Source organism: Hypanus sabinus, chromosome 13 (assembly GCF_030144855.1).
Source record: "Hypanus sabinus isolate sHypSab1 chromosome 13, sHypSab1.hap1, whole genome shotgun sequence".
NCBI lineage: Eukaryota > Metazoa > Chordata > Chondrichthyes > Myliobatiformes > Dasyatidae > Hypanus > Hypanus sabinus.
Window position 1 is genome coordinate 67800349 of NC_082718.1, and position 25822 is coordinate 67826170.

The window sequence follows — 25822 nt, forward strand, 5'->3', positions numbered from 1 at the left end:
GGGCTGAATGGCCTGTATTGTGCTGTAGGTTTTCTACGTTTTTATGTGGAAATGGAGTTTGCGTGTCTGAGGTGTATAGGAGTGTCTATAACGTATATAAGTGTAAGCGTCTGAAGTAGGAGGGGATTTTGATACTGAAGGCAAGCACAGGTAGAGTGACTATTTGTGGAGTCCACTGGAATAGTCCTGTCTTTCCAATTCCATTTTTAATCACCAATCCACTCTGATCTCTCTACCCTTGACCTCCTGCATTGTTACACCCACTGCCCTTCACACAGTTAGTCCCATGCCAACTTCACCACAACAAATCGTGGGTTGCTGGACCAGTTCATGAAGGGCAGGGTTCACTTGCCCTGGCTTGTTCCTTCAGCTAAATGGCCTGATGATAGACAACTACAATTTTTGGCCCTGGCAAAGGGAGACTGAGAAACAGCAAACCATCTCTAGTTCCCTTTGCACTTTGGGGATCCTTGGACGGTGAGGCAGCTTTCTCACTTTCTCCAACAGAAAAGGGCATACGTATCTATAAATTAAATAAAGTGTGGACAATGAACACAGTCTCTGTACGTCAGTGTGGACTGTGGACTGTTCACATTCTGGGAAGCACGTAGCCACTTATTAAATCACCCAAAGACCTGAGTTACATGTCCAGAGACTGAAAATCCCCGACAGTACTGAGCAAGTTTCATTGTTCTGATGAAGGATCTGCAAAACTGACTCTGTTTCTCTTTCCACAGAAGCAGTCTGAGCTGCTGGGTATTCCCAGCATTTTCTGTTTTTGTTTTCCAGATTCTATTCCATCATAGTTGATCTTGGATCTCACTCAACACCATACACCTGCCTTCCCGCCATTTCCTTTGCTGCCCTGACTGATCATGAAACTAACAACTTCTGCCTTAAATATACCCACGAACTTGGCATCTACCACTGCCTGTAGCAGAGTATGCTACAGATTCACTACTCTGTTAAAAAAATACCTCACCTCTGTTCTAAAAGGTTGCCCCTCAATTTTGAAGCTGTGCCCTCTAATTCTGGATACACCCACCATAGGAAACATCCTCTCCACATCCAACCTATCTAGTCCTTTCAACGTTCGGTAGGTTTCAGTGAGATCCCCCAAGCATTCTTCTAAATTCCAGTGAGTACAGGCCCAAAGCTGCCAAACACTCCTTATATGTTAACCCCTTCATTCCCAGAATCCTCATGAACCTCCTCTGGACTCTCTCCAATGATAACACATCCGTTCTGAGATACAGGGCCCAAAACTGTTGACAATACTCTAAGTGTGGCCTGACTAGTGTCTTATGCAGGCTCAGTATTATCTCCTTGTTTTTATATTCTATTCCCCTTGAAATAAATGCCTATTTCTTTTGCCATTTGCCTTCTTTACCATAGACTTAACCTGTAAATTAACCTTCTGGGAGTCTTGCACAAGGACTCCTAAGCCCCTTTGCACCTCTGATACTTGAATTTTATCCCCATTTAGATAATAATCCACACTAGTGCTTCCTCAGCACTACCTACCCTTCCACCTATCTTTGTATCATCCACAAACTTTGCCACAAAGCTATCAATTCCATTATCTAAATAAATGACAAACAATGTGAAAAGTAGCGGTCCCAATACTGACCCCTGAGGAACATCACTAGTCACTGGCAGCCAACCAGAAAAAGGTCCCCTTATTCCCACTCACTGCCTCCTGCTTGTCAGCAAATCCTCTATCCATGCCAGTGTCTTTCCTGTAATGCCATAGGATTTTGTCTTGTTAAGCAGCCTTATGTGTGGAACCTTATCAAATGCCTCAGGAAGACCCAAGTAAATAACATCCACTGCCTCTCCTTTGCCTACCCTGCTTGTTACTTCCTCTAACAAATTTGTTAGCATAGGAAGAGGCTAAATAAATGGGTAAGAATGTGGCAGATGGAACAATGTTTAAAATAATGCAGACCTCAACTTTGATAGAAAACAATGGGAAGTAACTAAAGGTGTTGGCATTGGCAAGGGCCAATTCTAACAGCTTTGTCAGGCAAGATTATCCTTTACAGAAACCATGCTGATTTTGACTTATTTTATCATTGGTCTCCAAGTATCCTGATATATGGGTCAGCACAACATGGAGGGCTGAAGGACCTGTACTGTGCTGTAGTGTTCTATGGTTACCTCATCCTTAACAGAAGACACCAATGCTTTCCCAACCACTGAGGTTAGGCTAACTGACCTATAATTCCCTTTCTTTTGCCTTCCTCCCTTCTTAAAGAGTGGGGTGACATTTGCAAGCTTCCAGTCCTCTGGGACCATGCCAGAATCAAGTGATTCTTGAAAGACCATGACCAATACATCTGACATCATGACCAATGCATTAAAGCTCATATGACAGCAATGTCAAAAGGCCAAGATGCGGCCAGATCTGAAATATTGCATTCAGATTTGAGCCCTTTGTCAAAAAGAGACTGAAGCAAAGGTTCACTAAATTGATTTATAGATTAGGAGATGTCATATAGACAGTACAGATAAAGATTCTTCAACCCAACCAGACAAAGCTGACCAATATGGCTGCTCAGCTAGTCCAAGTTCCCTGTGCTTACCCCCACCATGTACCTATGCAAATGCTGATTAAATGACACTATTGTACCTGCCTCAAGCACTTTCCCTAGCCACTTGTTCTAACATAGAAACAGAGAAAACCTACAGCACAATACAGGCCACAAAGTTGTGCCGAATATGTCCCTACCTTTGAAATTACTAGGCTTACCCATAGCCCTCTATTAAACTAAGCTCCATGTACCTATCTAAAAGACACTTAAAAGACCCTCTCGTATCCACCTCCACCACCGTTGCCTGCAGCCCATTCCACTCACTCACCACTCTTTGAGTAAAAAACTTACCCCTGATATCTCCTCTGTACCTACTCTCCACCACCTTAAACCTATGCCCTCTTTCAGCCCTGGGAGAAAGCCTCTGACTCTCCACACGATCAAAGCCTCTCATCATTTTGTACACCTTGATCAGGTCACCTCTCATCCTCCTTCACTCCAAGGAAAAATGGCTGAGTACACTCAACCTATTCTCATAAGGCATGCTCCCCAATCCAGGCAACATCCTTAGAAATCTCCTCTGCACTTTTTCTATGGCTTCCACATCCTTTCTGTAGTGAGGTGACCAGAACTAAGCACAGTACTCCAAGTGGGGTCTGACCAGGGTCCTATATAGCTGCAACATTACCTCTCAGTTCCTAAATTCAGTTCCACAATTGCTGAAGGCCAATACACCATACGTCTTCTTAACCACAGAGTCAAACCTGCACAGCTGCTTTCAGCGTCCTATGGACTTGGACCCCAAGATTCCTCTGATCCTCCACATTGCCAAGAATCTTATCATTATGCCATCATATTTGACCTACCAAAATGAACCACTTCAGACTTACCTGGGTTAAACTCCATCTGCCACTTGTTTTGAGTGATGAACAGACCTGATGGACAATGGGGTGCAGAGTTGACCATTCCCAACCCCCCTCCTGAGAACTACGAACTATTGCAGTTGTTATGCTGCTCATGAGAGAGAGATAAAACACAGGCAAGAACATTTGCTACAGATAAGAGGGGGAGAGAGACTGTTGATATACTGTATTATGACTCTTCTTGGATTATCTACCTTCCACTACAAGGACTGTACTTTGCTCGTTAACATTCCTCAGAAGATAGCAGGAGTGGCCTGATTTGATAGACACATTCAGAGTTGATGGATAGCTGAGTGGGGATAAAAGACAGGTCTGGAGAGACGCCCTTCAGACACACCAGTGGACACTGACTGAGTGTTGGGAATCCACAGAAAGGTGGGGGCTTCGGAGACTGAACCAGGAGATCGGTCAGTAAAACTCACAGTGTTACAGCAGGGCCGGTGGGGACTTGTGTGTGTGTCCACTCATGCCAGAGTGACGAGTCCACCACAGAACAGTCTAGCTGAAGACCGGAGGGGTCATAACTGAATGGCCACAACGATACGACGGATTAAGAAAGCCGTAAAAAGGTTTGCCTACTGCAACTGTTGCTGTTACATCTCGCTTGCTCTCTCTCCAACAATTTCAATACAACAACCATAACTACTTCAGCATTTATGAACTGAACTCTATAGTTTCCTATGACAACTCATTTACCCCTAGACATCGATAAAGCTTGTTTATTATTGATTATTATTATTCCTACACTTATAGGTTTATTACTGCTAACTTGTTTTATATGTATATTTGTATTTTTGATATTGTACTGTGTAGTTTACTAATAAACATCTTTAGTTTGGTACCACCAGACTCCAACGGATTCTTCTCTCTCTGCTGGTCAGCCAGCCAGTTACGGGGTACGTAACACACTTCTCAGCCTAGTTTTGCATCCTATCAATGTCCCGCTGTAACCTCTGACAGCCCTCCACACTATCCACAACACCTCCAATTTTTGTGTCATCAACAAATTTACTAACCCATCCCTCTACTTCCTCATCGAGGTCATTTATAAAAATCACGAAGAGTAAGGGTCCCAGAACAGATCCGTGAGACAATCACTGGTGACTGACCCCCATGCAGAATATGACCCGTCTACAACCACTCTTTGCCTTCTGTGGGCAAGCAAGTTCTGGATCCACAAAGCAGTGCCCCTTGGATCCACACAAAATGTTGGTGGAACACAGCAGGCCAGGCAGCATCTATAGGGAGAAGCGCTGTTGACATTTCGGGCTGAAAAGTCGACAGTGCTTCTCCCTATCGATGCTGCCTGGCCTGCTGTGTTCCACCAGCATTTTGTGTGTGTTGTTTGAATTTCCAGCATCTGCAGATTTCCTCGTGTTTCCCCTTGGATCCAATGCCCCCTTACTTTCTCAATAAGCCTTGCATGGGGTACCATATCAAATGCCTTGCTGAAATCCATATACACTACATGTACTGCTCTTCCTTCATCAATGTGTTTAGTCACATCCTCAAAAAAGTTCAATCAGGCTCAAAAGGCACGACCTGCTGTTGACAAAGCCATGCTGACTACTCCTAATCATATTATAAATCTCCAAATGTTCATTAATCCTGCCTCTCAGGATCTTCTCCATCAACTTGCCAACCACTGAAGTAAGACTCACTGGTCTATAATTTCCTGGGCTATTTCTACTCCCTTTCTTGAATAAAGGAACAATATCCGCAGCTCTCCAATCCTCTGGAACCTCTCCTATCCCCATTGATGAAGCAAAGATCATCACCAGAGGCTCAACAATCTCCTCCCTCACCTCCCACAGTATCCTCGGGCACATTTCATCCAGTCCCGGCGACTTATCCAACTTCATGCTATATGGACTCCACCCTCTTTAGTGAGAATGATACCTCCCAGATCCCTTTCAAATCTTTCCCCTCTCACTAAATTCATACCCCTACCCTGGAGATGGGGATGGGAAAACCACCACCCACCTTATCTATACCTCATATAATTTTAAACATTTCTCAGGTGACCATTCATTATCTTACATTCCAAGGCACAAAGATCTACCCTGGCCCACCTCTCCCTATAATTCAATCCCTCCAACCCTTACAAGGCAACATCCTCATAAATCTTCTCTGCACTCTTTCTAGCTTAACTACATCTTTCCCACACACATCAGAAGGGTGACCAAAACTGTGCACAGAACCCCCAGCTGTGGCTTCACCAACAACTTATACAATTGCAGCATTTTCCTATACACAGTAATCAATAATGCAGTCAGAATAATCAAAGGTCCCACCCACCACAGATATTCTCTCTTCTCCCCTCTCCAGGAGATTTCAGACACCACTGTCAGAGAGTCCAGTTCCACCCCCACATCATCACTGGCCTTACAAATGAGTTTGTTGATTCCACTGGTGTCTGCTACCCTCAGCCTGCTGCCTCAGCACACAACAGCAAACATGATAGCATTGGCCACCACAGACTCATAGAACATCCTCAGTATTGTCTGGCAGATGTTAAAGGACATTGTTTTAACAATATTCAAGACAATCTTTCACTGTATCCTTGTACATATGACAATAATGAATCGATGCCATGTGAGGAGATAGGAATTAGAAAGGGCCTTTACAGTCTGAAGGTACCAGATAGAAATGCACAACTTTCTTCTCAGGCTCAGCAAAGGAGATGAAGAGTGATAGTTCCCCTGCCTGGGATGCCTAGAACAAGGAGTAACCACCAAACTGTGAGGGCTCACTGATTCAGGATAGAGATGAGAAGACATTTCATCAGCCAAAGTGAAATGAACCTTTGGAATGTTCTACCTCAGAGCCATTGGGGGGCGGTTGATATTGATTGGAAGGCCCTTACTAACACCATAAGTAGGCTTAGGCCAAAGAGTTAACTGTATTGCTCAATGACCCACTCCCGCCTCTGTCAGGATCGATCTGTCAGTGTTCAGAACCCCCTAGCCGCTGAAAAAGAAAGCAAGTCATTGAACCATGGTCAATGAGCCAAGCACTCTCATTGAACTTCATGCCCAAGTGACAGACCTGACCACAGAAATGACACAACCACAAAATGATACACACACAAAATACTGGAGGAGCTCAGCAGGTCTGGCAGCATCTATGGAAAAGAATAAAATGTTGACATTTAGGGCTAACACCCTTCACCAGGACCAAACTCGGAGGCACTGATTTATTCAGAGTGCTTGCAGGGGAATGTATACCCATCCCTACAGTACCCAGAGCTCATGGCAACATTCCTGAAATAATTGGCTATTGCTACTGATCCAAGAATACACGACTTACTTTGGAATTTTTGTTTGGAATCGATTGTTGACCTGGATCCGACCTTTCTTATCAAGTTCAATCCCCATCTCCTGCAATCCCAGATTTTCTGTGAAGGGACGGCGTCCAATGCTGACCAGCAAAACGTCACAAGAGAGCACATCTGCTTTTCCACCAGCTGCAGCCTCAAAACTAGAGGAAACAGACGTGACACTTTAATCAATGTCTGTCACTACACGGCTCTCCAATTTAGTAATTACCACACAGCCTGAATCTAATCTACACAAATCTCATTTCACACATACCTCACATCAATCTTTCCATCAGCTCTTTTTGTCGCGGCTGTAACCTTTGTGTTAAGCTTGAACTTTAAACCCTGCTTCTGAAGAATGCGCTGAAAGTTTTTTGAAATCTCCATGTCGATCCCAATTCCCCCAACGTGTCCAAGGAATTCAATAGCAGTTACTTCCGAGCCGAGCCGTTGCCACACAGAGCCCTAGAAACAACTGAGGGTTACAGCTCTGACACAATGCCCTTTCAGTGCTGATGCAGGACTGAATATAGCACAAGCATTGGTTCACTTATTGCCAGTCAGCAGAATTGCAGATCATGACACACCTGGCACAAACTCAGTGTACACTCTTGAACAGAATGCTTAGGCTTCCTGGTAGCGCATTAAACCACATATTGCTCAATGTCTTATAGGCAGAAGGAAGTGGGAAGGTACATGTTGCCTACATGTGTCGTAGACTGGAAATAAAGCCAAGTGCTCCCGGTTAAAGAGACAAGCTTTCAGAAAATCTTATTCCTTCTCTTTCAGAAGTATGAAGGGTACTTTTTCAACACAACAGAAATCATTGTGTGTACAGATGTACAAAAATATTTTTCCCACACTGGAAGTATCTAAAGCTAGAGGACATCAGTTTGGAGTGTGGGATAGGGGAATTAGAGGACATCAGGGAAGGAAATGCTTCACTGCCTGGGGGTGGTCCAGGCAGATTTGCACTGCATTAAAGCATCTGGACAAGCACTTCAAAGGACTCTTTGCAACTCATGTTCTCAGTAAGTTTTTATTTGCACACTGGCTGCTATTAGTCTTTGCTTATGTATAGTTTGCATAAATTCCATTGTATTTCTTTATTTTCCTGTAAATGAATCACAAGTTAGTATACGGTAATATATGCAACACTGATAATAAATTTTACTATGATCTTTAATCTCTAAGGCACGTAACGTGATTGGTGGTAGATGGGATTAGTGCAGAGGGGTAGCACTGGCACGTATATATGCGCAAAGGATCTGCTTCTGTGTTGCTCTTCTCTAATGACTCAAATTTATATGGTGGCAAAGAATTGGCAAAAGGATTTCTTGTGTAAAAAAGATAGTATGTTGTTAGAATATAGACCAGTACAGCACAGTACGGGCCCTTTGGTCCACAAAGTTGTGCCGACGGATATAAACTTACTTCACGGATAATCTAATCCTTCTCTGTTACACAGCCTACAGCCCCCTATCTTTCTTACATCCAAGTGCCTATCTAAGAGTCTTTTAAATGCTTCTATTGAATCTGCCTCTACTACCCCTGGCAGTGCAGGGGTGGTCGTCTCTGCAAAAAAAATCTACATCTGACATCTCCCTAAACTCCTCCCCCCCACTCACCTTAAATGAAGTTTTGAACTAGAATTCATGGCCTGGAAGCAGGGAATTGGATAAAAAGATGAAGCTGAAAAAAATTGCAGGGAAGTGTGAATAATTGCTTAGTTTCACCAGACCAGAATCTGATGACTTGCTTCTGTATCATCCTATGATCAGACAGGTCCCCAGATCTGTAGCTCTGACATTATATAAAGAATATCTTTCACCAACAATTTAGTTTCTTACCAGAGACAAAGTACACTGCAGATGCTGTGGTCAAATCAACATGAACAAACAAGCTGGATGAACTCAGCAGGTTGGGCAGCATCCATCGAAATGAGCAGTCAACATTTCGGGCCGAGACCCTTTGTCAGGACTGAAGGAGGAGGGGGCAGGGGCCCCATAAAGAAGGTGGAGGGAGGGTGGAAAACCAATCAGAGGAAAGATCAAAGGGTGGGGGAGGGGAAGCAGGGAGGGGATAGGCAGGAGAGGTGAAAAAGGAATCTAAGGGGAAAGCAGTAGTAGTAGTAGTAGTAGTAGTAGAAGGCAGAATCATGAGAGGTGATAGGCGGCTAGAAGAGGAGAGAGTGAAAGTGGGATGGGGGAAGGGAGAGGAAGGAAATTACCAGAAGGAGAATTTGATGTATCTCCCGGTTGCCACCCACTTCAACTCTACTTCACATTCCCATTCTGATATGCCCATACATGGCCTCCTCTACTGCCATGATGAGGCCAAACGCAGGTTGGAGAAGCAACACCTCATATACCATCTGAATAGTCTCCAGCCCCTTGGTATGAACATTGAATTCTCCAACTTCCGGTAATTCCCCCCCTCTCCCTTCCCCCATCCCACTTTCACTCTGGCTCCTCTTCTAGCTGCCTATCACCTCTCATGACTCTGCCTTCTTCTACTACCCATAGTGCTTTCCCCTTAGATTCCTTCTTCACCTCTCCTGCCTATCCCCTCCCCCACCCCTTGATCTTTCCTCTGATTGGTTTTCCACCCTCCCCCCACCTTCTTTATGGGGCCCCTGCCCCCTCTTCTTTCAGTCCTGACAAAGGGTCTCGGCCCGAAACGCTGACTGCTCATTTTGATGGATGCTGCCCAACCTGCTGAGTTCATCCAGCTTGTCTGTTCGTGTTAGTTTCTTACCAGTTCAACGCCAATGACACCAGCACCAATAACTACCAACTTCTCAGGAACCTGCTTCAAAGATAAGGCTCCTGTCGAAGACACAATGGTCTCTTCATCAATCTGTGAAAATACCAGAATAATGCCGTTAATTTGAAAGCATTGCAAGCATTCAGCAGGTCAGGAAGCATTGGTGGGAGAAGCAACAGTGTGAACGTTTTGGCAAGGGACTCTTCCTCAGAACTAGGGAAAGATTAGAGGAGTTAGCAACTTTAAAATCATGATGGTGGATGGAATGAGGTGCAGGACAAGAGGCCACATGACATTGTGGAGAAATTAGTAGTGATCTTTCTAGAATCACTAGACTCTGGAATGATTCCAGAGGACTGGGGCAACACAGTCCCACAGCTGTTAGTGCAATGCCATTACAGCTCAAGGGAGAGTACAGAATTCAAATCCTGTGCCTTCAATAAGGAGTTAGTACATTCTCCCTGTGAATCATGTGAGTTTCTTCTGAGTGCTCATGTTTACCGGTTAGTAGGTTAATTGGTCATTTCACATTGCCCCATGATTAGGCTATGGTTAAACAGGTGGGCTTCTGGGTGGCTTGGCTCATTGGGCCAAAAGGGCCTGTTCCACACTTCATCTCAAAAATTAATAAATAAAATCTTTATGAAGGGGGGGGCAAGCAAAAGAAAAAGGAAATTATAGGCCAATTAACCTGACTTCAGTGACTGGAAAGATGTGGGAGTCCATTTTTTTAAAAAAAATTTTTATTGAATTTTCAAATGGGTTACAGAAAGAAAAAAGAAAATTATTAACCCTTCCCCCTCCCCCCTCCCCCCTAACATATCCCTATAGAAAAAAAAGGAAAAAGAAAGAAAGAATGCCCGGATTTCGGAAGATCCCCACATGCTCCATGGAGTTTATAATAGCTTTAATATGTATATTTATTTCTTTCCCCAAATAACCAATAATTTTATCTTCGGAGCACCTATATATTTAATCCTATTTTTTGTAAATAAGGGCACCAAATTTTCAGAAATATTTCATATTTATCTCTTAAATTATAAGTAATTTTTTTCAAGTGGAATGCAGCTAAAAATATCATTCTTCCAACAATCTATACTTAAGTATGAATCCAATTTCCAAGTAACTGCAATAGCCTTTTTGGCTACTGCCAATGCAATTTTTATGAATTCTTTGATATTTATTCAATTTGGATTTTGATTTTATCCCTTCAATATCACCTAGTAAAAATAATATTGGATTGTGTGGAAGTTGTATTCCAATAATCTGCTCCAGTAAACTCTTAAATTTGTCCAAAAAGGTTGAATTTTAGAACAAGACCAAGTAGAGTGTAAAAATGTACCAATTTCTTGATTACATCGAAAACATTGATCAGATAAATTTGAGTTTAATCTATTTATTTTTTGTGGTGTAATATATATTTGATGTAAAAAGTTATATTGTACTAATCTTAGTCGAACATTTATTGTATTTGTCATACTGTCAAGACATAATCTTGACCAACTTGTTTCATCAATTTCAATATTCAAATCAGTTTCCCATTTTTGTCTTGACTTATGAATTCCTTGTTTAATTGCCTGTTTTTTGACAAATTATACATACGAGAAATAATTTTTTAAATTTTTCCTTTATGAATTAAAGTTTCTATTTCATTAGGTTTCGGCAATAACATTGTTTGACCCAGTTTCTCTCTTAAATAAGCCCTTAATTGGAAATAACAGAAAAGAATATTATTTGATAATTTATATTTATTCTTCAATTGGTCAAATGACATTAATATACCTCCTTCAAAACAGTCTCCTATATATCTAATCCCTTTGTGAAACCAGTTATATAAAAGTTGATTATCCATTGTAAAAGGGATAAGTTTATTTTGAATTAAAGGTCTCTTTGCTAATAAAGATTTCTTCATCTCATCATCATTTATCTTATTCCATAAATCAAATGTTTTAGTATAGGAGATTCTTTCTTTTCCCGTATCCATTTAGATTCCCATTTATATATAAAATCTTCTGGTATATTTTTTCCTATTTTGTCTAATTCTATTCTAATCCATGCCGATTTGTCTTCATCAAAAAAAGATGCAATAAATCTAAGTTGATTTGCTTTGTAATAATTCTTAAAATTTGGTAATTGTAACCCTCCTAGGTCAAATTCCCATGTCAATTTTTCCAACGATATTCTTGACATCTTACCTTTCCAAAGGAATTTCCTCACACATTTATTTAACTCTTGAAAAAATTTCTGCAGTAATTGCATTGGTAATGTTTGGAATAAATACTGTAATCTAGGGAATATATTCATTTTTACAGCATTGACTCTACCTAATAATGTTATTATCCATTTATCAAGATCCTCTTGAATTTTTTTCAATAATGGCAAATAATTTAATTTATATAAATTCTTTATATCATTATTAACTCTTATACCTAAATACTTTATACCATTTATCAGCCATCTAAATTGAATTATTAATCGACATTGACTATAATCTCCTTTAGTAAGGGGTAGAATTTCACTTTTATCCCAATTTATTTTGTACCCTGATAATCAGAACATCATCAGCAAATAAGTTAATCTTATATCCCTCCTGATTAACTCTGAAACCCATAATATCTCAGTCAGTTCTAATTAATTCAGCTAATGGTTCTATCGCCAACACAAATAAAGCAGGTGATAATGGACAACCTTGTCTAGTTGACCTTGTTAACTGAAATGATGTTGAAATTTGGCCATTTGTCACCACTTTAGCATTTAAGTTAGTATTTAAGGTTTTAATCCATTTTATAAAAGATACTCCTAATCCATATTTTTCCAATACCTTAAATAAAAAATCCCATTCCAATCTATTAAATGCTTTTTCTGCATCCAAAGCAACTGCTACACTCATTTCTTCCCTCTTTTGTGCCAAATGAATTATGCCAAGTAACCGAGTTACATTATCTGCCGATTGTCTATCTTTAATAAATCCTGTTTGGTCCATGCGTATTAATTTTGGTAAATATTTAGATAATCTATTAGATAAAAGCTTTGCTATTATTTTATAATCCATGTTCAACAAAGAAATAGGTCTATATGATGTTGGTTTTAAAAGATCTGCCTTTTTTTGGCAATACTATTAAAATAGCTGTCGAAAAAGATTCTGGAAGTTTATGCGTTCTTTCTGCTTGGTGTATTAGCTCCATAAAAGGAGGAATTAATAAATCTTTAAACTTTTTGTAAAATTCAGGCAGAAAACCATCTTCTCCTGGAGATTTGTTACTCTGAAGTGATCCTAGAGCTTCTTCGACCTCTTTTAATGTAAAAGGCACATCTAATCCCTTCTGTTCTTCCAAATTCAATTTTGGGAGAGTTATTTGTGATTAAAAACCTTTCTATCTCAACAATATAATTTTGTGATTCTGATTGATACAATTCAGAATAAAAAAAAATTAAAGTTTCATTGATTTCTAAAGGTTTATAACTAATTTTATTTACACTTGTTCGAATTGCATTTATCATTTTGGAAGCCTGATCTGTTTTTAACTGCCAAGCAAGAATCTTGTGTGATCTTTCACCTAGTTCATAATATCTCTGTTTAGTTCTCATAATTGCTTTTTCTGTTCGGTATGTCTGAAGTGTATTATATTGTAGTTTCTTATTAACAAGTTGTCTTTGTTTTTCTTCTGTCATATATCTTTGAGATTCTTTTTCTAATTTTGGAATCTCTTTTTCCAATTGATCTACTTCTACCATATATGCAAAGGGATCTGGGGGTCCTAGTGCAGGAAACACAAAAAGTTAGTATGCAAGTGCAGCAGGTGGTCAAGAAGGCCAATGGAATGCTGGCTTTTATTGCTAGGGGGATGGAGTATAAGAACAGGGAGGTCTTACTGCAGTTGTACCGGGTATTGGTGAGACCACACCTGGAGTACTGCGTGTAGTTCTGGTGTCCATATTTAAGAAAGGACATACTGGCTCTCGAGGCAGTGCAGAGAAGGTTCACTAGGTTAATTCCGGGGATGGGTGGGTTGATGTATGATGAGAGGTTGAGTAGACTGGGACTCTACTCATTGGAATGAGAGGCGATCTTATTGAAACATATAAGATTGTGAAGGGGCTTGATCGGGTGGATGCGGGAAGAATGTTCCCAATGATGGGTGAAACTAGGACTAGGTGGCATAATCTTAAAATAAGGGGATGCCGTTCCAGGACTGAGATGAGGAGAAATTTCTTCAGAGGGTAGTGGGGCTGTGGAATTTACTGCCCCAGAGGGCTGTGGAAGCTACTACACTCAATAAATTCAAAATGGAGATAGACATCTTCCTGGATAAAAATGGCATTAGGGGATACGGTGAGCGAGCAGGTAAGTGGACATGAGGCTAGGTTTAGATCAGCCATGTGATCTCCTGGGCCAGTTTTCGATAGCCTGGATGGGTTGGAGAGGAATTTTCCAGATTTTTTCTCCTCAATTGGCAAATCGCTTTTTTTCCCCCCGGGTGATCACATAGGTTTGGGCGGGATGAATAATAAAATAAAATGGGCGGCATGGTGCCCTGTTGGTTGGCACTGTTGCCTTGTGGGATTCGGTGATAACTACAGTTAAGATTGGATCAGCCATGATCTTGTTGAATGGCGGAGCAGGCTTGAGGGGCCGATTGGCCTACTCCTGCTCCTATCTCTTATGTTCTTATACTCCTTCTTAATTTTAAAAGTATAACATTATCTGGCCTCTCAAATATGCCTTCATCGCTTCCCATAATATAAATTTATCATCAACTGAATGTGAATTTGTATCTAAAAAAAACTGAGTTTTTTCATAAAATCACAAAAATCTTGATGTTTTAATAATATTGAATTAAATCTCCATCTGTAAATCGATTCCTCCTTATCCATCATTATCATTGTCATTATCGGGGTGAATGATCTAACAATATTCTTGCTTTATATTCCATATTTTTCACTCTGTCTTGAATATTCGCTGATAGTAAGAAAAAAATCTATCCTTGAATAAGTTTTATCTCTATTTGAACAAAATGAATAATCTCTCTCTTGGGTTAATTCTTCTCCATATATTAATCAAATTTAAATCTTTCATCAATGATAAAGTTAATTTTGCTACTTTTGGTTTTGTAACAACCTTTGTTGATCAATCTAAAACTGGGTCTAGACAAAAGTTAAAGTCTCCACCTATTAATATTTTATCATGTGCATCAGCCAAATTCAAAAAAGCCTCCTGTATAAATTTTACATTGTTTTCATTTGGTGCGTAAATATTCATAAGAATCCATAGTTCTGAAAAGATTTGACAATGTATAATTACATATCTTCCCGCAGAATCAATTAATACATTTTGTAATTTAATTGGTAAAGTTTTGTTGACCAAAATTGCAACTCCCCTCGCTTTTGAATTAAATGAAGCTGCTATAACATTTCTGACCCAATCTCTCTTTAATTTCTGATGTTTTATCTCTGTTAAATGTGTTTCTTGTATAAAAGCTATATCTATTTTCATTTTTTTAATGTGTATGTTAAAATTCTTTTTCTTTTCACTGGTCCATTAAGCCCATTAACATTAAATCTTTAAAAATACAGTAAATTAGTCATTATTTTTAACGGGGTTATTCCAGTCTATAATAATACATATTTCTGTGTTGCCTTTATGGCAGTTATTTAGTTTATAATATTTTCGCTTTAGTAAGTCGTTTGTTAGCATTGTAGTTAAAGTTAGGATTGTTTAAAATAAATTCGTTGTCTGTGATATATCGCGGCATGTGATGACGTCACATCTGGTTTCGCCGCATCTTGTGGGAAAATACCGGTTTGGAGAAACGGGAAGGTGGGGGGGGGGCTCACATGTGCGAGTCCAGCGCAAGAAAAGTTGTCTTTCTACGCACTAGAAACATAGTGGAAGCAACGCCGTAAGTCATGAGATAATCGATATGTTGAATTAAAATGTTAACGCTGATTCTGTTAAAAGTAACGACGGTCGATAAGGTTTATGTTTTCGTTAGTTAAAGAGTTGCGGATAGTTTGTGTTGAAGTGTATTTAAAGCAGTCAATGGCGTAGGTAGATTCTGACTGTATGCTGCACTTTAATGTGATGTAGTAGTTGTAGTTTTACTTTGCAAGTATTTACGATGTAAATGTAATATCAAGAAGGAAACAAATGCTGTACAAATCTTGTACTGTTTTATCAACAGTTTTCACCATACATTAATGAGGAAGAGCGAACAGTAAATGGTTAATCTTACTGCGACCTTGTTTTCATTGACTACGGTTTACCTCGGTGTTTAGTTCGGCGTTCCGTTACACCCGAGCGAGAACACTACAATTTCAACTCTCATAGTACCTTGGGAAATTATCTTAAAATTCTCCATGTTGCTATGTGTCTCCCCTCTGATCATCCAGGCAAAGAAAGAAAGATAAAAGAAAGATAGATTATAAAGAAAAAAAACAAAAAACCCCCCTGCTAATGTTGTGAATGAAAAAAAAACACATTACACCCCTCCGTTGTGCAGGTCATGGCAAACGCCATGATTACACATGTGAATCCCACAGCGATCGATCCAAAGTTTCCCCAGCTCCCCCGTAACATGAAAAAAGTATATATAAGAAAAAATATCACTACTCTCCATTAATATTTCTCAAATTTTTACCTTTCTCCCTCTGTCTCATATAATTAAAAGTATATTTAAATATTCTTCTGTCTTTAATGTCCATCAACTCACTTCAGTCTCAATCCTTAATCTGTTTCACTTTTAAATCTTTACTGTGACTAGTGGATATTTGGGAGTTCTTGTGCAAACTCCTCTGCATCCCGATGATCAGTAAAAAAAAATCTTCTTTTTCCGTCATCCAAAAAAATTATCAGTATTGCCGGGTGGCGCAATATAAATTTATAACCCTTTTCCCATAAAACTTTTTTCGCTGGGTTAAATTCCTTCTTTCTCTTCAAAAGGTCATAACTTATATCAGGATAGAAACGAACTGCTTTCCCTTCTATCACCAATGGCACATTTTTCTTTCTGGCATATTGGGCAGCTGCCTTTAGGATCTTTTCTTTATTTTGATATCTTAAGCATTTTATCAAGATTGGTCGTGGGTTTTGATCTTAAGGCTCTGTGGACCCTTTTGATTTCAATCAACTGGGTTTCCTCTTCCATTTCCAAATTTTCCGGGATCCATTTTTGAAAATTTTTTATTGGATCCTCTCTCTCTATCCCTTCTTTAAGACCAACAATTTTAATATTATTTCGTCTACTAAAATTCTCAAGCACATTTATTTTTTCCAACAGTCATTTTCTTTCTGATGTCCAGGCAAGAATTTTATCTTCCATTTTATTCACTCTCTCAATAGTGTCTCCCATTATTTCTTCCAGGTTTTTAACTTTCTTGTCCATTTTCTCCTGTTTTTTCACCATTTTATCAAACATAACCTTCATATTTTTAATATCTTCTTGTATTATTTTTAATTTTTTAAATTCTTTTAATTCATGCATTATTTGCACCAAAGCTTCTCTTATGTCTCCAGAATATCTTCCACCTCCAGTCTCTTCTTGTTGTCCTTCTTTTACCCCCTCATCTTCATCTGTATGTTCCAGAGAATCCGAATCCACCTTGGGTTCATTTTCACTTCCACTTCCAACCGTAGCTGGGATTTGTAGTTCAAATTGCTCATGTTTGCGCATGCCCTTTCCTGCGTGCACGCGCAGTTCCTGTTGTTCCTTCTTGGAGACTATTGATGCTGCGGCCGATTTCTGTTCTGTGTCGCCAGAGGTAAGATGCACTTGAGTCCGAGGCTTCTTCATGGTGGCCGGCTCAACTTGTACTATCTTCAAAGTAGAAGCTTTCGTCTTTGTCTGTCTAGGAGGCATATCTAAAGAAAATCCTGAGTAGTTTAGATGTAGTTTTTAGAAAATATTTACTAACTTTTCTTCACTTAAACATTGACTTATTCGTTTTTTTTTTTACGGGAGAGCTGGATATCCACATCTCGATCCTAAGTCATCACGTGACGTCCCCCGGAGTCTATTATTAAGAATGATGTTCGGTGTACTTGGAGGCACATGATAAAATAGGCTAAAGTCAGCACGATATTCTAAAGGGGAAATCTTGTATATCAAATATGTTGGAATCTTTCAAATATATTACAGGTAGGATAGACAAAGAGGAGTTAGTGGATGTCATTTACTTGGATTTTCAGATGGTGCTGCACTGAAGGCTGCTAAACACGATAAAATCCCATGGTATAACAGTAAAGATATAGAAGATGGATAGAAGATTGGTTGACTAGCAGGGAGCAAAGAGTAGGGATAAAGGGGGCCTCTTCTGGTTGCTGTTGGATGACTAGTGGTGTAGAGGCAGCATGGAGAGGTAGATGAAGGGGCAGATAGTGTTGAAGAATCGGTAATGGGGCAACTTCTTTTCACGATACACATCAACAATTTAGATGATGGAATTGACATCTTTGTGGACAAATATGCAGAAGAACTTGGACAGATTGGGAGAACGGGCAAAGAGGTGGCTGATGGAATATAGTATGGCGAAATGTAAGGCCATGCACTTTGGTAGAAGGAATAAAGGCAGACTATTTTCTAAACGGGAAGAAAATTCAAAAATCGAGAGGTAATAAAAGGACTTGGGAGTTCTCGTACAGGGTTCCCTAAAGGTTAACTTGCAGGTTGATTTGGTGGTAAGCAAGGCAACTGTATTATTAGCATTATTTTCGAGAGGACTAGAATATAAAAGCAAGGATGTAATGCTGAGGCTTTGTAAGGCATTGCTCAGACCGCACTTGGAGCATTGCGAGTTTTGAGTCTCATTTCTAAAAGATGTGGTGGCACTGGAGAGGGTTCAGAGGTGGTTCATGAGAATGATTTCAGTGTTAACGTATGATGAGTGTTTGATGGCTTTGGTACAGTACTCACTGGAATTTAGAAGAATGAGGGGAGATCTCATTGAAACCTATTGAATATTGAAAAGCCTAGATAGAGTGGATGTGGAGAGGATGTTTCCTATACAGGGGGAGCCCAGGATCAGAGGGCACAGCCTCAAAATAGAGGGACACCCCTTTCAAACAGAGAAGAGGAGGAACTCCTTTAGCTACAGGATGGTCAGTCTGTGGAATCCATTGCCACAGATGGCTGTGGGGGCTAAGTCATTGGGTAAAATTAAAGCAGAGGTTGATCAAGTTCAAATTTATTGTCATCTGTTAATATACACAACTAAATGAAGTAATGTCCCTCCAGACCACAGTGGACAAAACATTTATCACACAGCACATAAACCAAAATATTACTGTTAAGTTAAAATACAATTCAAAATGAATGTAGTGCACAGAACTGGGACATTCTCAATAGCGCTTCTGTAGAAAGTAGTTGGATTGGGGGTGGGGTAGAAAGTGTAGATGTTGCTGTGCCTTGTTGACTAGTGAGGTGGTGTTGTGAATGCAGGTTAGATAGTCCATGCTTTACCCATGCATTCCTGCAGTCCACATTGAGACTCAGGTTGTCCTCGCACCACGTGACAAGCCTCTCTACCTCCTCTCTATATGTCAACTCATCACTGATGAAGCCAATCACCAGAGTTATCATCAGCAAATTTGCTGACGTAGTTTGAGCCGAGTCTGGCAGTCCAATTATGAGTCAGCAGTGGGCTGTGCACACATTGTTGCAAACTGGGACTGACTGGGGTCTTTCTGGGAAGGAATTTCTGAGGCTGGGGCAGAGATTTTGGCATCTTCCTTAACAACAGGGAGGGAAGAAAAGGTTAACTGAAGACAAGCCAGAGAACCACAGGCCAGAGCGAGCCCAACATCAGTTCTGGGGAAGTTACTGGAGGGGATTCTGAGACACGGGATTTATTTGCATTTGGAAAATCACAGACTAGTTAGGGACAGTCAGCATGGTTTTGTGTGGGAAATTGTCTCGTGAATTGAACTTAATTTTTTGAAGGTCAACACTGATGCACCTCAAGGGTATGTACTTAGCTCACTGCTCTACTCTCTATATACACATAACAGTGTGGCTAGGCATAGCTCAAACACCATCTATAAATTTGTTGATGATACAACCATTGTTGGTAGAATCTCAGGTGGTGACAAGAGGGCGTACAGGAGTGAGATATGCCAACTAGTGGAATGGTGCTGCAGCAACAACCTGGCACTCAACGTCAGTAAGACGGAAGAGCTGATTGTGGACTTCAGGAAGGATAAGACGAAGGAGCACATACCAATCCTCATAGAGGGATCAGAAGTGGAGAGAGTGGGCAGCTTCAAGTTCCTGGGTGTCAAGATCTCTGAGGATCTAACCTGGTCCTAACACATCGATGTAGTTACAAAGGCAAGACAATGGCTATACTTCATTAGGAGTTTGAAGAGATTTGGCATATCAACAAATACACTCAAAAACATCCATAGTTGTACCATGGAGAGCATTCTGACAGGCTGCATCACTGTCTGGTATGGAGGGGATACTGCACAGGACCAAAAGAGGCTGCAGAAGGTTGTAAATCTAGTCAGCTCCATCTTGGGCTCTTGACTACGAAGTACCCAGGGCATTTTTAGGGAGCAGTGTCTCAGAAAGGCAACGTCCATTATTAAAGACCTCCAGCACCCAGGGCATGCCCTTTTCTCACTGTTACCATCAGGTAGGAGGTACAGAAGCCTGAAGGCACAGACACACCGATTCAAGAACAACTTCTTCCCCGTTGCTATCTGATTCCTAAATGGACTGAAGCTTTGGACACTACCTAACATTTTTAATATATAGTATTTCTGTTTTTGCATATTTTAAAATAATTTATTCAATATACATAATTGATTTACTTGCTTATTTATTATGATTTATTTTATTTTTTTTTCTCTCTCTGCTAGATTATGTACTGCATTGAACTGCTGCTGCTAAGTTAACAAATTTCATGTCACATACCAGTGATAATAAAGCTGATTCAATTCTGAGATGGTGAGATCAAATGGGATCCAGGGTGGATATAAAACTGGCTTGGTGTAAGGAGTCAGAAGGTGGCAGTGGAGGCCTTTGACTAGTAGTATGCCACAGGGATCAGTGCTGAGTCCCTGTTGTTTGTCATATACATTAACAATTTGGATGAGAATGTAGATGCTATAATAAAATGCTTGTAATGACATCAACACTGGAATGGTGTTCAGAGAAGCAGGTTGGTAAGGTTACAACAGGATCTTGATCTAATGCAAAATGAGTGAAAGAATGGGAGATGGACTTTAAAAAACTTGTCTCTAAAAACTACTCACTCTCCTTGGAAGTTTTCATGTTTTATTGTTTTACAATATTGAATCATAGTGGATTTAATCTGGCTTTTTTTGACACTGATCAACAGAAAAAGACTCGTTTGAGTCAAAGTGAAAACAGATCTCTACAAAGCGATCTAAACTGCCTATATAAAACACAAAATAATTGATTGCATAAGTATTCATTACTCCCCCCCTTTAATATGACACACCAAATCATCACTGTGCAGCCAACTGGTTTTAGAAGTCACATAATTAGGTAAGTGGAGATTTTTTTGGGGACCTGCTTATAGTAAAAATACATTTGTACCTGGAAGGTCTAGCTGCTGGTGAGTCAGTATCCTGGGAAAAGCTACACCAGGAAGACAAAAGAACACTCCAGGCAATTCCACGAGAAGATTACTGAAAAGCACAAGTCAGGAGATGGATACAAGAAAATTTCCAAGTCACTGAATATCCCTTGGAGTACAGTTCGGTCAATCATCAAGAAATGGAAAGACTATTGCACACCTATAAATTTGCCTAGAACAGGCTGTCCTCATAAACTGAGCAACCATGCAAGAAGGGGACCAGTGAGGGAGGCCGCCAAGAGACCTCTGACAACTCTGGAGGAGTTACAAGCTTCAGTGGCTGAGATGGGAGACTGCGCATACAACAACTGTTGTCTGGGTGCTTCACCGGTCGCAGCTTTATGGAAGAGATGCAAAGAGAAAGCCACTGTTGAAAAAAAATCACATGAAATCTCAGCTAGAGTTTGCCAGAAGGCATGTGGGAGACTCTGAAATCAGCTAGAAGGTTTTTTGGTCAAATGAAACCACTTTGACACGAAACAGTCAAGGAGATGATCAGTGTGAATAAAGCCAAATTAAATCCACCGTGATTCAATGTTGTACAACAATAAAACATGAAAACTTCAAAGGAGGGTGAATACTTTTTATAGGCACTGTAATTCAGACAAGTGCAAAGTGATGGATTTTTTGGGGAGTTTTGCAGTGTGAGTAACAGGAATTTGGGGAATGTTGCAGAGAATAGACCCTGAAAAGTGGCTACATAGATAGGGTGGTGAAAGTGTCACACAACATGCTTGCCTTCATCAGACAGGACATTGAGTATGAGAGAATCATGTTATTGCTGCAGAAAATGTTAATGAGGCCACACCTGGAATATTATGAGCAGTTCTGGTCACTGTACTTTATGAATGTTGTAATTAAGCTAAGGGAACAGAGAACAGAGAAGAACAAAAATGCCACTGGGATTAGAGGGCTTCAGTTATAGGGAAAGGTTGAATAGCCAGTGTCTGAGGGAACGTCTGATCCAAAACACTGACTGAATGCTGAAGCATATCACAGTCCCGATGAAGGACTTCAACCTGTTTCCCTTCCCACAGATGCAGCTTGTCTTCAAACTGCCTTAAACAAATATTTATCTGTATTGTGGAGAAGGTCAGGTTCTTAAGGGAAGAGAACAGTTATGTCCTGATACATACCTACATTACAAAAGAGGTGGTGTTAGCAGTTTTGACTGTAACAAAGGAGGCTGAGAAGTGATCTGATAGAGGTTTATAAAATTATAAGAAACATGGACAAGAGGATGGTTACAGGGTGGGGGGATCTAAAACTAGAGTGGATAGGTTTAAGGTGAGAGAGGAAAGATTTGAAGAGAATCTGAGAAGAAAAGTTATAATTACAGTATTTAAAATATATTTGGACAGATAAATGGATAGGACATGTGCTAAACACCAACAAATGGGCCCAGCTGAGGGAGGCCAAAAAGCTAGTTTTCATACAGCATGACTATAAATGAAGAATACTGAAAGGTTCCATTTGTGTAAAGTAAGTCTTCAAAACTGATAGGAATGTGGAAAAAGAATCCAACACTATACAACACCATCTCACAGGCAACAGGAGCAAAGGCTACTTCCCATAAATCATTTTAACAGATTGTTATACACCTACCATCAAAACATTAACTTGCTAAGCTCAAGAATAGCTCTTTTGTGTCAACTGTTGTACCTGAATCCCAGGGAAAGGAGTAACTTCTGACCCTGTGGCGATGATTATGTTCTTGGAGTTGATGATCTGTGTGCTGCCATCACTACACAGAGCTGTGATCTGGTTTTTCCCAGTGATCTTACCATAGCCTTGGACATGCGTTACCTTGCAGAAGTGGCAAGATATAAACATCAAAACTCCATCACATCATCTAATTAGAAATGTTAAATTTAAACAAAGAAAGAGCACAAATTTTATAAAGCATGTTAAAGTGTTTATATTTAGGCAGCTTGTGCTCTGTAGACTATTGATGTCTCATTTGGAGACTGATACCTGCATTCGAATTCATGTTCTGTGCCAGTGCAATGACACAAGCTTTTCTCATTTAGTAAAACTGATGACCAAATCAGACCAAGGTGACTAGAGTCACGATTAGATAGATCAGAAACTAACCTTATTTTGCTTAAACAAATGGGCAATCCCACCGGTCAATGACTTCACTGCGTTACTCTTCTGTTCCATCATTTTCTCCAGATTAAGATTTATTCCTGTGACTTTGGAACAACATTTAATCAATTAAAATATTCACTCACACATTCCGTACTGAGCAGATGTGATTTATTCCAATCACATTAGCTGATGCCATTGAAGTAACTAACCAAAGGTTTGTAAACACTCTGACTTTTAGAAGACAAAGGTTTGAAAATCGGTTTAAAAAGAACAAGATGATGGCAGGCATCAGATTCATTAGATGACTTGGATATAGCAATAAATATATTTTTAAGGATGTACAGAGAGCTGACTGAGAAATAATATTCTTTGGCACAGTGGGGATGATTAAGGAGCAAGGCAAATGACAAAAGAACTAAAGGTGGTAAAGAATTTACACAGCAAGTTTGGGAGTTGTCGTGCACCTCCGAGTGTTCATGGAGCAGATCAATGAAACGTTCCATGGAGGTACAGAGGGCCAGCGTGGTCCTATAAGGGTGAAAGCTCGAGATAAAAACTACAGGAAACCCTGGATATTGAGGCTTGGAGAAAGAAAAAAGGAGGCATGTAGTAGATGTGTAGAAATAAAGATTTCAAGAATAGAAAGTGCAGAGACATGCTTCAAAAAGCAAATTAAGAAGGCAAAAAGAGATCATGAAATATCACTGACAGACTGGGATTAAAGTAAACCCAAAAGGAATTTTTTTAAGTATACAAAGGACAAGAGAATTACAGGGAAAAGAAAGGGATTTCATTACGTATGTGGAGCCTGAGGATACAGGCAAGGTCCTAACGACAGTAAGACATAGGAGCAGAATAAGGTCATTCAGACCATAAAGTGCACTCTGCCACTTTGTCGCGGCTGATTCCAGATCTCATTCAACCCCATACACCTGCCCTCTCACCATATCCCTCAATGCTCCGACCAATCAGGAATCTATCAACTTCCGCTTCAAATATACCTGCAGACTTGGCCTCCACCGCAGTCTGTGACAGAGCATTCCACAGATTCACCACACTTTGGCTAAAAAAGATTCCTCCTTACCTCAGTTCTAAAGGGTTGCCCCTCAATTCTGAGGCGCTGCCCTCTAGTTCTGGATACCCCCACCAGATAAAACATCCTCTCCACATCCATCCTATCCAGTCCTTTCAAACATTTGGGAGGTTTCAATGAGATCCCCCCTGCATTCTTCTAAATTCCAATCAGTACAGGCCCAACGCTGCCAAAAGCTCCTCATATGTTAATCCCTTCACTCTCAGAACCATCCTTGTGAACCTCCTCTGGACTCTCTCCAATGACAACACACCCTTTCTGAGATAAGAAAACTGTTGACAATACTCCAAGTGTGACCTGATTAGTGCCTTATATTCTATTCCCTTTGAAATAAATGCCTTCATTGCATTTGTCTTCTTTACCACAGACTCAACCTGTGAATCAACTGTCTGGGAGTCTTGCACAAGGACTCCTAAGTTCCCTTGCACCTCTGTCGTTTGAATTTTCTCCCCATTTAGATAATAGTCTGCACTTTTGCTCCTTTTACCAAGATGCATTATTATACATTTCCCAACACTGTATTCCATCTGCCACTTTTTTGCCCATTCTTCCAATTTGTCTAAGACCTGCTGCAATCCCATTGCTTTCTCAGCACTACCTACCCCTCCACCTATCTTCGTATCATCCACAAACTTTGCCACAAAGCCATTAATTCCACTAAATCAATGACAAACAATGTGAAAAGTAGTGATCCCAATACTGACCCCTGACAAACACTAGTCATTTGCACCAACCAGAAAAGGCCCCCTTTATTCCCACTCAATGCCTGCCTGTCAGCCAGTATCTTTTCTGTGACACCATAGGATTTTATTTTGTTAACCAGCCTCATGTATGGCACCTTATCAAATGCCTTCTGAAAATCCAAGTAAATGACATCCACTGCCTCTTCTTTGTCCACCCTGCTTGTTACTTACTCGAATAACTCTAACAGATTTGTCAGGCAAGACTTCCCTCCACAGAAACCATTCTGACTTTGACTTATTTGATCGTTAGTCTTCAAGTCATTTTTGACTATTTGCTAAATCTGGTAGTAAAGCTTTCATAAAATAGCAAAGGGAAGGAAGACCAGAGGTCTACTTACTTTCAATTCCTCTGCTAGCAAAATCTTTCCCGTGAGCCAGGTGATAGAGATAGGAGTTGTTCAGCAAAGCCTGAGAGTAACAACCACAATTTTGATTACAGATCTTACAGACATACACATTCACAGCAAAGTTTATCAGCGCAGAGTAACAAGGCAGGTCGAGTCTATTCCGCTTTTCCAGCCTTCTCCACCATTCGAAAGATCATGGTCGATCATTTTTAATTTAGTTTACTGCTCCAGCTTTCTCCTCATATTTCTGGATCCCTCTAAATCTCACCCCAAAATCTAACACTTCAGATCTATATAATAATGTGTTTTCCACATACTCACTACAATAGAGAACTCCACTGGTTCACCACTTGCTGGAGGAAGATATGACTCATTGTTACCTTTAGACTATTCTGTACTCCCCTCCCC

The 25822-nt window shown here is 40.2% G+C and overlaps 1 protein-coding gene across 1 annotated transcript in view; it reads right to left on the reverse strand.

The window, feature by feature from the left end:
- dldh (dihydrolipoamide dehydrogenase) overlaps positions 1-25822 on the reverse strand; it is a 72806-nt gene that overhangs the window by 37136 nt on the left and 9848 nt on the right. The window contains exons 5-10 of the mRNA XM_059987851.1: positions 25406-25475; positions 23235-23335; positions 22803-22946; positions 9534-9635; positions 7051-7241; positions 6767-6937 (exon numbers count right to left, since the gene is read on the reverse strand). Of these exons, the coding sequence (XP_059843834.1) occupies positions 6767-6937; positions 7051-7241; positions 9534-9635; positions 22803-22946; positions 23235-23335; positions 25406-25475 (779 nt within the window). The remainder of the gene's footprint in view (positions 1-6766; positions 6938-7050; positions 7242-9533; positions 9636-22802; positions 22947-23234; positions 23336-25405; positions 25476-25822) is intronic.